Source organism: Amphiura filiformis, chromosome 14, assembly GCF_039555335.1.
Source record: "Amphiura filiformis chromosome 14, Afil_fr2py, whole genome shotgun sequence".
Taxonomy (NCBI): domain Eukaryota; kingdom Metazoa; phylum Echinodermata; class Ophiuroidea; order Amphilepidida; family Amphiuridae; genus Amphiura; species Amphiura filiformis.
Window position 1 is genome coordinate 20855592 of NC_092641.1, and position 11586 is coordinate 20867177.

Here is an 11586-nt window from a genome sequence, read left to right on the forward strand (position 1 = left end):
CACAAGTACATGTAGGCCTATCACAATCAGAGCTACCTCAACCTGTTAATAAACAGCAGCAGCAACAATATGATTTAACCCAGCTCACGCAATTGTTGATTAAGCAACAAGTAAGGGCATCACTACCACATCAAAAAATAGCAACCTTTGATGGGGACCCTCTGAAATACACAACATTCATAAAATCATTTGAATACGGTGTTGAGGAAAAGACGGAGGAAGCAAGAGATAGATTGATGTACCTATGCTTGTATACAAGCGGTGAAGCAAAGACACTGGTGAATAGTTGTCTGCACTATGTAAACCCAGAAGAAGGTTACAAGAAAGCCAAAGAACTGTTGCAAAAAAGATTTGGCAATGGACATAAATTTCACAGGCAGCTTTGAAGAAGGCTAGAGAATGGCCGGACGTTAAAGACGAAGGTAAAAGTCTGAATGAGTTTTCCTTATTCTTGACAGAGTGCTTAAATATGATGGGAGCTGTGACGGGACTAGGTGAACTTGATCACACACACACCTTGCAGACCCTGGTAGGAAAACTGCCAATTAGATTGAAAGGTTTGTGGAGGACCAAGGTTTTTGACATTGAACAGAAGCAGAAGACGGTAATGTTCCGTGACCTGGTGGAGTTCATTGACAGGCTGTCACAGATAGCTTCCAACCCTGCCTTTGGTAACATAAGAGATGAAAACAAAGCCAAGGGTAAGCAGATTGAGAACAAAATACAAAGAAGAAGAGCATTTACAACAGGTGCAGCCCAACACTGTGAATACTGTGGTGATAATAAGAAGCATGCCACCGTGGAGTGTAGAAAATTGGAAAAACTCAGTCCAAAGGAGAAGTCCACATTTTGCTTTGAAAAGAAACTTTGCTTTGGATGTTTAAGAACTGGGCATGGCAAGGCATCTTGTGATAAGAAGGAGGTGTGCAAGAAATGCAGTAAAACCCACCCAACTGTGTTGCACTTTGATAGAGAAAGGAGTGAACAACAAACTGTAAGTCAACAAGGTAAATCACAGGAAGACAAGAAATCACAAGAACCCAGTAATCATGTGAATTGTGGACTCACAAGTGAGAACTTCAGCTCATCAAATCCCTCCATCATACCGGTGGTGGTGAGATCACCAGAAAACAACGCCTCAACACGCACTTATGCATACCTGGACAATGGAAGCAATGCAGTGTTCTGCACTGAAAGGCTGAGGAACCTTTTGTGCCTCAAAGGAAAAAGAACCCATGTGCAGATACAAACAATCACAGGAGAGGAAAACACAGAGACTCACCTGCTCAAGAATTTAGAGGTTTTAGATCTTGATGAAGAGAATGTTATTAATATTCCAGAAATGTTTACCCAAGATGAGATCCCTGCTAATGCAGAAGAAATTATTACAGAAGAAGATCTTGAAGATTGGCCATACCTGGAAGATGTTAATCTGCCAGAATTAGAAGAGAGACACATAGACATTCTGATTGGTAACAATATCCATAAAGCCATGGAACCTTTTGAAGTCATCAATAGTCAGGGTGACGGACCCTATGCAGTGAAGTCCTTGTTAGGATGGTCAGTGTATGGAGTGAAAGGGAAGTTGCAAGCCCCCAGAATGTCTGTAAATAGAATCCAGGCTACAGAAACTGTAGAAGAGCAGATAAGAAAAATGTACAATCATGATTTCAATGAAATCTTATCTGACGATCGCATGGGGAGATCAAAGGAAGATGAAAGATTCCTTCGTATGGCAGATGACAGTGTACAATTTAACAATGGACACTATGAAATGAAGCTACCCTTCAAGAATGAAGACGTCAAATTACCAAACAATAGACAATTAGTTCAGCAAAGGGCTGATAACTTGAGGAGGAGATTTAAGGACACATCACTTCATGAAGCATATACAAATGCTATGGAAAAGGTAGTGAAGGCTGGATATGCCGAGAAGATACCAAAGGGTGAGATAGCAAGAGAAGATGGAAAGGTCTGGTATATTCCACACCACCCGGTGTACCATCCACAGAAAGCCAAATTGCGTATAGTTTACGACTGTGCGGCTACATATGGAGGCACAGGTCTCAACCAAGAACTGATACCGGGACCTGACCTCACAAGTAGCCTGGTGGGTGTATTGTTGCGGTTCAGACAAGAAAGGATAGCCTTGGCTTCAGACATAGAGAGTATGTTTTACCAGGTTGGAGTTAGGAAGGAAGATCGGGATCTGTTGAGGTTCCTGTGGTGGCCAGGTGGCGACATATCAAGACAATTAGAAGACTATAGAATGAATGTGCATATTTTCGGTGCCTCATCATCACCGGCATGTTCCAATTATGCACTCAGAAAGACTGCCCATGACAACAAAGACCAGTTTGATGTGGAAGTTATTGATACTCTTCTGAACAATTTTTACGTAGACGACTGTCTCAGGTCAACATCAACAGAAGAGAAGGCCACAAGTCTTGCACGGGACCTGATTGATATTTGTGGACGTGGTGGATTTCGTCTGACCAAATGGGTTAGCAACAGCAAGTCTGTGCTGGAGTCAATTCCACCCAGTGAAAGATCAGCAGAAACCAAGGTGTTGGATTTTGATGAATCTCTCCCAAGTCAGAAGGCCTTAGGAATGCTGTGGCTCATGGAACCTGACATGTTTGGATACAAACTAGACATCAAAGACAGACCAGCCACAAGAAGAGGAATGCTCTCTGTTACTTCCTCCGTGTATGACCCCTTGGGATTTGTGAGTCCTGCCATCTTGCCTGCCAAACAGATGCTGCAAGAACTATGTAAGAAGAAGATAGGATGGGATGATAAAATTCCAGAGGAGATTAGAAGTCAGTGGATCAAGTGGCAGTCAAGTCTACCAGGGTTAGAAGAGTTCCGTGTCCCGCGGTGTTGGAAGCCTGTGGGGTTTGAAGAGCCATCATCAGTTCAACTTCATCATTTTAGTGACGCCAGTGAGTCTGGCTATGGCGTAGCAAGTTATTTGAGACTAACCAATCATGATGAAGAAGTGGTGTGTAATTTGGTGATGAGCAAGGCACGTGTTGCGCCGATCAAACAGATATCCATACCAAGGATGGAGCTAACCGCAGCTACCGTGGCTGTGAAGGTAGACAATATGCTTAAGAGAGAACTCGAGGTACCAGTAAGCAGTACTGTGTTTTGGACAGACAGCCAAACTGTATTGAAGTATATAGTGAATGACCGTGCACGGTACCCAGTATTTGTAGCCAACAGAGTGAGTGTCATTAGAGATGGCTCGGATCCAACGCAGTGGCGATATGTGCCCACAGAACTGAATCCAGCGGACCACGCCTCCAGAGGGCTCTCTGTACAGCAGCTCTTAAGTAAACATGAATGGCTACAGGGGCCGGACTTCCTGTATCAATCAGAAAGGGACTGGCCAGTAATAGTTACAAGTGAAGAGACTGCAGAAGAAGAATCTGCACCAGATTCAACAGTGGCCGTCAACACCCTGAAGTTAACACCAACAGAAAAAGTGACAGTCAATAAACTGATAGAACACTACTCAGATTGGACAGGTCTGAAGAGAGGAGTGGCATGGTGGCTCCGTTTGAAGAAAATTCTGCTGCAAGGAGTTAGAGGTCTTTCTAACCAGCAAGCTGAAGAATCAAGAAGTTTAACAGCAGCTGACCTACAAGAAGCAGAAGTAGCCATTTTGAGCTTCGTGCAACGGCAAGAGTATGAAAGTGAAATGTCGGCTCTTCAGGGACCAGCGACTACAGAGAAGAATAACAAGAAAGCTGTAGGTGAACAGGAGCACCAGAGAAATGACAACAGGAAGAAACAAGTTCCTAGTAACAGTAACTTACTGAATCTAGATCCAGAATTAGACAATCAAGGTCTCTTGACAGTTGGTGGAAGACTTCGCAATGCAAGGATCCCAACTGAAGCTAAGCATCAAGTGATCTTACCAATGCATCATCATGTGTCAACTTTGCTGATAATGTACACTCACAAGAAGCTAAATCACCAGGGTAGAAACCACACAATTGCTGAGCTTAGAAGACAGTATTGGATTGTGAAAGTAGGAGTGAAGGTGAAAGGCTTACTGAAGAAGTGCGTAACCTCTAAGAAGGTTCAAGCTAAGGTTGGCAACCAGAAGATGGCAGACTTGCCAGCAGACCGTGTTCAAGCTGATGATCCTCCTTTTACAAAGACAGGAGTTGATTACTTTGGACCCTTTGAAATTAAGGTTGGCAGAACTACACGTAAACGATACGGCGCAATATTCACCTGTTTCGCCAGTCGTGCTGTCCATATTGAAGTCGCCGCATCTCTGGATACAGCTTCATGTATCAACGCGTTAAGACGCTTCATTAGTAGACGAGGACAAGTGAAAGTTATGTACTCAGACAATGGTACAAATTTTGTGGGTGCGAATAAGGAACTCAAGCAGGCCATGGAAGAGTGGAAGACTGAAGAAATTGAAGCATTTACAGCAAACCAGGGTATACACTGGAAGTTTAATCCCCCAGGAGCTTCACACTTTGGTGGCCTGTGGGAAAGACAGATACGAACCATTAGAAAGATTCTACAAAGCATTCTCACAGAACAACATCTCAAAACTTGCCAGAATGAAGAGCAACTTCACACTCTTATGTGTGAGGTTGAAGCGACTATCAACAGTCGACCGCTTATCAAGACTTCAGATGACCCCAAGGACTTAAGCGTTATCACTCCAAACGATTTGCTGCTGTTGCAGCCAACTGCTTCTATGCCGCCAGGAGTATTTGATCAGAAGGATCTCTACGCTAGAAGACGTTGGAGACAAGTTCAATACTTGGCCAGTATCTTTTGGAAGCGCTGGATCTTGGAGTATCTACCCACCCTTCAGATGAGACAAAAGTGGTTAAAACCACAAAGAAACCTGCATGTTGGAGACATAGTCCTAATAGTAGACAGTTCTTCCCCAAGGAACCTTTGGTTAATGGGCAAGGTTGAGGAGGTCCACACAGGAGATCAGGGGCTTGTACGCAGTGCAAAGATCCGGACTAAAACATCTCTGCTGACAAGACCAGTGACCAAATTATGTCTACTCTTGGAGCAGTAATCATGAAGAACAATCAAGTTGAATGCATGTAACTTGAAACTATATAATATACATGTATTATGAGACTGGCAAAGACCAGTAACAATTGAAACTACACAATGAAAACCAGCAAACTGAAATAGCACTGGGGTATAATCAAGGATCGGTCAGGCGAATCTACGGATTTGGGCTGCTGGTTGTTGCGACGATAACTCGGACCTATTTCAGTCTGCCACAGTTCAACTCAAGACAAGTCAACTCAAGACAAGTCAACTGGAAAACTCAAGACAAGTCAACTCAAGACAAGTTAAATCAAGACTGAAGACAAGCAAACTGAAGTTACCCCTAGATAATTAGACAGCTGATGAGAAAGTCAAGTAGAAGACTGCAGACAGCTGGTGTAGTAACTCTGGTGTCAAGAAGATGACAATAATTCCAGTTGAGGTGACTCTTGGAGCAACCAATTCCAGTTGATGTGACCCTTGCAGCAAGGAACTGATGTCGCACAGCTAAGACTTTCATTATTTGTATTATCAAAAACATGGTGTAAAATTCTCCATGTATCACCTTAATTTGGGTGATTTGTTTTATAATTTTGATAAAGGCCTAATGCTATGATTAGCATTATTTATGGAGTCAAATGATTCAAATGAAAGGATCTTAATTTAGATCCATAGGTGGCACAAAACTGTCATCTTATTTGTTTTCAAACAACATTTTCCATTTAAATTTCATGACCAACAAATCTGGTTAAGATTTGAAATTTGCCTTTTGAATTTAAATGGGCACATTTATGATTTGTTTGAATATCTAACTGTTTAATGTCAACAAGAAGACTTTATTTGTGAAACAAGTAAATTGTGGCAGGAAAGTAACTGCATTTTGCTGTGGGTTTTTACTCACTCATTTTAATTGATGAAAAACAAAACAAAAACATTCAGTTTTGTCAATTTTGCTTTATTAAACAACATTTTAATTACAAATGCAGGTAAAGCAAATATATAGAGTAGTCAAGCAACCAGAGCTGACTGCCTTTGTTTACAAAATTATGATGTCATAGTAATGACAATTTTTCATGGTTTCGTCTTGCACAATTAAGATGTATGCACCTCTTAGTTAACCGTTGGTTGATTTTAAAGTGTGTACAACCCTTTCTCTTTCAGTAACAAAACTTAAGTGTGAGCACCTCTTAGTCATCCGTTGGTTGATTTTAAAGTGTTCACAACCCATGTGTAAAATGCACATGCATCAGAACTTTATAAGGACTAGTAATGCACCTCCGAACTTTAAAAGGACTAGTAAATCCAACTGGATGGAAGTTGCAGAATAAGGACTGCTTTAAAAGACAAATTGTGTCTAAATGCTGCAATCAACTACATGCACATGAAAGTGACTCCTGATAGTGTGGGCTTAGTCCAAAATGGGATAATGTAAGTCAAGTTGTCCAAGTATTTATTCTTGGTTGTTTTGCTCAATTTGTTCATGTGGGCAGTGTTTTGCAGCTAGGAATCAGAAGTCACAACCATTTGCATGATGTGATTTGCAGTAAAGTTGATTTACTCCAATGTTAAAAGATGTGGAGTACTATTTATCATCTCAGTGAAACTACAACATTCATTTGATTCAGATAATATTTCTGGATATTGTGATTTTAGACATCAATGAACAATTATGTGTGTTTTACATCAAAACCAAAGTGGCCAAATTGTTTCATATTGCCCTGCCAACTCACCATGGGCATTGTTTAGACAATATTTTGTTTGAATTGATCATTTTGTGGTGTGGCACTTTAAAGATGCCAGCTTAAAGGCCAACGTCTACTGAATTAAAGTAAATTCATGTAGAATCTTTTTTGATTTAACTGATGTTTTCAGAAATTATGTTCAAAGATTAGTAATTGATAACATGTAAATGTGTTATGTTGTGACTTACTGGCATATTGGTGAAATTTGTTTCAGGTGCAAATTTTGTGTATGATTACACTTTAGCTGTTACACTGTATTAAGGTGGTGTAATTGTCATTTTTAGTTGTCAATTAAGGGGCCGGGATGTTAGTGTCAGATCCCCCACTTTGCTTGCTCGCCCTAGTGCAATGAGCCTTGCTTGGTGCATCGATGGCATTGCGCCTTGATTAGTGATCGATCGCTGATCGATGCATCGTTCCTTCGGTGATTGCCTAGATTTCAGCCAAGATGCCGGGAAGTCATACGAGTTTTTAACCTTCAAAAACACTTTAAATAGCTTCATATAGAGCAAGTTATGGTGACATTAAATGTGTTTATGGAACAAGAAGCGTGTATTCTCAAGATTTCCTGGTCGTTGCTGAGTGAGTTGTATGAGTTAGGAAGGTTTGAACTCTTGAAGTTCGTCATGAAATAGAAAAGCTTAGAAACCTTCACCAATGTGGTATTAGAAACTACACAATCACTATAATTAATGTTCGTGTGTATAGTGCACAATGGCAGAACTTGTTTCCACTCTTGCATCTAGGGTCTTTGATATTGATCAAATTGATCGTGTATAGGCCGCATAACATGATTAGTTGTAAATGTCACCTTGAGCACATCGATAATCTTATAATAATAAGGGTCTGGTTTCCGCCCAATACGCCCTACATTACTTGGAATAGAACTACTGGTCTTTTTTTTTATTTGTTCGGGGTTTGACAACCCTGGATAACCCAAGAAAGCCTCTATTGAAGCTTATTTCCATTGGGGTCCATTTGAACACCGGGACGGGTTGGGAACAGTCAGGGGTTAACACCCTACTCTTTGCGAAACTGGAGGCGAGATACATGTACAGGTATGGCTCTCTGTACACGGGACCGACGGCTTAACGTCCCCTCCGAAGGACGGAGTACTTTCATGATTCATTTACCCAATTCTAAATGAACCATGGGAGAGCGGAAGTCTGAATTTAATCTACAGAAGTTGCCAATTAATTTCAGACTTTTTTTTCCAAGTCAATATCCAATATCAGTGAGACTCTCACTTTCACATCTTGTTTTTCAAGTGATGGCTTTAAGTTTTCCCGACCAGAATGAATAGGCTATCATTAACTGATTAATTAACTAAATAACAATTTTATTTACAGCTGACCTCAAAGAGACAGAACGCCAATGGAGAGAAGAGTTCTACACTTGGAAATACACAGATATGAAAGAATGGAGAGATGCCTTTGAGGAGTATGTGACCGTTCGATAGTTGGCAGCAAGAAAAAAATTATTGTCATCTCGCGATGAATTGTAAACATGGAGAAGTTTGGTGAACATTTATAATTCAATCTAGAAGACGTTTACTGTTTGTATCCATACAATGGTTTCTGTTCAGATTCAACTTATTATTAGAGTTTTTGTGATTTGTAAGTGAAATTTGACTTGCAACGGGATTTTACACTGGGCCAAAATAAGTTAGCATGCCCTCTAGATGGTGAAATCTATATTGAATCAGTCAAATATGTTACAGGGATGGGGTGACATCTGTGTGTGATTCAAACAATACATTTTACATTGAAAAGATACTGAAGTCCTAATACTGTAAATGTTGATTTGCTTTTTATCGAAATATTTTGACCATATCTGACCAGTAGTCAACCACAAACAATTCCTGTTCATCTGCAGACAATGCAATTCCATATGGTTCATGTTTTATCCTAGTGATACAGTCTAGGTACTTGTAGTCGCCACCTGTACACACATATCTATACACACCAGTAGAGGTACCTTGGTTACCAACAAACAGTTCCCCTTGCTTACTGCAACATACATACCAAGGCTGCCATGATTGAATGCCAGTAGGGGGCCGAAGGACAGTAGCATTCTGACCTGATTGATCCATTATTTGCAAGGTATTATCAGCAAAGGATATGATAAGTCTATCATCTGGAGTACAGGTTAGCTTGCGTGGAGATGAGGTTGTCTCAAACTTGGATATCAGAGTCCCATTAGGCTGATGAATGGACACAGGTGTATGACCATCAGAACCTAATCCTAATATGATTCTACCTGTTGAATCTACTGCCACTGAGCTAGGTCTGGATGGCTGATTGTTGGCATCATATGTTAGAGTAGAACTGACTAAGATACCTTGACTGTCGTATATGTGGAATCCATTCCTACCTGGCTGACCAGGTATGATGTATTGGTTACTGGGGGTAATAGCAATGTCATAGATATTAGAGGGAGAACCGCTGATGACGTGTTTGAAATCACCATTCCTGGAGCAGAACACTGACACAGATGAAGACGTGCTGGTGAAAACAATGTCCCCATTTGGATGAATGGCAATACCTGTTGGACTCTGGAGTTTCGTAGTTTTGATTTGTCCACTATTTGCCCACTTTTTATCAGTGCTAGCATGGGTATTTGCTGTAAATGCTGATAAGTATTGAATTGCTGATGGTGGCAGGGGTCCTGGTACTGCCGATGATGGCAACTCTTTTACTGCAGCTGCTGGTTTTGGCAATAAGTTGCTGCACTGTAATCTTGCTTGAGTGTGTTGGGTAGGTGCTACCGTGATATTCAACTTATCACGTAACAACTGCTCCAAAGAAGGCAAATCTGTGGAAGTAGGTGACTCTAGTTTGATCTGACCAAATTTGCTATCTACTGGAATGGGTTGTGATTCAGCAAATTGTTGGAGTGATGATGACAATGATGGGTAGAGGGAGATGATATCAGACTCAGAACCAGACTCGATCACATTCCTTGCTAGTTCATATGAATTTCTTAAGCTGGCTAGATCAACCTTGAGCTTCTCCTCAATCTGTGCAATTGCAGTCATATTTTCCTCTTTCTTGCCGTAAGCATCTTGCTTGTAAGATCTAACCAGATTGTCAACTTGCTGCATATGTTTATTTTTTGCTTCATCAATGGCCTGTATCTTTGCATCTATTTCTCTGACAAGAGTCTGTTTTACCTGCTGTGTTTGTTGGATTGCAGTTGTGTACTTTTCTTCTATATTTCTAACACTTCTGGTAAGAATTTCCCAGGAATTGACAAAAATGTGAATCAAAGAACTGCTTTGCTGCTTCGATTCTTCCTTCAGCCGGATGAATGAATGGCCTCTATGAGTAGGATCAATAGCACAACAATCTGAGCAGACGGCACAGTCGCAATTCTCACAGAAGTACTCATGTTTCTTGCCCTCGTGGTTTTCACAATGGTAGATGCTGGATGTCTTCTGCAGAATTAAACAGGAAGAGAAAGGAGATGGAAAAGGATGATGAGATGGAAAAGGATGATGATGATGATGATGATGATGATGATGATGATGATGATGATGATGATGATGATGATGATGATGATAATGATAATGATGATGATGATGATGAGAAGGATGAGAAGGAAGCGGAGGAGTAGGAGAAAGAAGAAGGAAGAAGAAAATTAAACAGAAATATTATACAATAGTTGTTTAACCCTCGATCTACAAAGTTATTTTGGGGCCTTTGGCACTAGAGTACTACGAAATGTGACCAAACGGTAACCTGTAATTAGAGGACCATACTTTGTGCTCAGTTTAGGTAGGGTATGCTATCAAAGTCGAAAGCGAAAAGGGTAATGGGGAGTTGCCACGCAGAGATTTTACAAAGTGCACTATAAATGGAAACTATATTATTGTTAAATATGGGCTTCGAACTCCATGCGTAAACTTGTCGTGGCCTTCAGTTCTAAGCCCTGGAGTTTTTTGTTCCTATTTACACAATATATATTATGGAAATATTATGGCATGTTGCTACTCATTTTGGTATCAATGGAAGGAGAAGACTCTAGCCGGCTATTAATTGAATGCATGAATTCAAAACCCACCCAAGTCCATGGGAAGTGATTTTGAGAAAAAAACCTGTGTACCATTTTAATTCCTTCAGTTACATTTGTCAATATGGTAAGTTTTACGTGCAAATGAGTGGGTTAAACTGTATTAGGTATGACGATTAACATTTCAGGTACATCGTGGGGTTCATTTTAAATGCTGGACTTGGGTGGTTATTTAAATCATATACAAAGACAACAATGTTGGAATGAGATTACCACTAGTAAGATAATACAAAATAAAGCAAACAGGTGTGTATAATGTTGACAAGCATACTGTCGTGTAATATAAACCACACACTCTCCTAGATTAAACCCATTTTTTTCAAAAGTCACTCTCCAGCAATGAATGTGTTACAAGCGGACTTTTATACATACTGGATTTCAATCAATGTGCTACAAGACTCAAATCATGGACTTGGGTGGTTCATTTATGCATGCTATTTTTCACATGCTCAATAGACACAGAGGATGGATTTGAGTTGTTCTTTCATATATATGACAGGCCTATGTATATATAGCAACAATTTCCCATGCTTAACTTTATTTGGCCAAAGTATGGACTTGGGTGGGTTTTGTATTCATATATTCAATTACATAGTTGCCGTACGACGAGGGTTAATATAATTTACACAACTACTTGCACTATGAACCACAATGGCCTCACCCCAATGGCATAGTTCAATAACCTCAATTAAACAATCATAGGGCAAAATTTCACCTCAAGTTGCAG

At 40.4% G+C, this 11586-nt stretch overlaps 1 protein-coding gene across 1 annotated transcript; it reads left to right on the top strand.

Annotated features, from left to right (window-relative positions):
- The first annotated feature begins 469 nt into the window (after nt 1-469).
- On the top strand, nt 470-5065 carry LOC140169267 (uncharacterized). Its single transcript, XM_072192523.1, has one exon. It carries the CDS (start codon nt 470-472, stop codon nt 5063-5065), a length of 4596 nt encoding a protein of 1531 aa, XP_072048624.1.
- The last annotated feature ends 6521 nt before the right edge of the window (nt 5066-11586 follow it).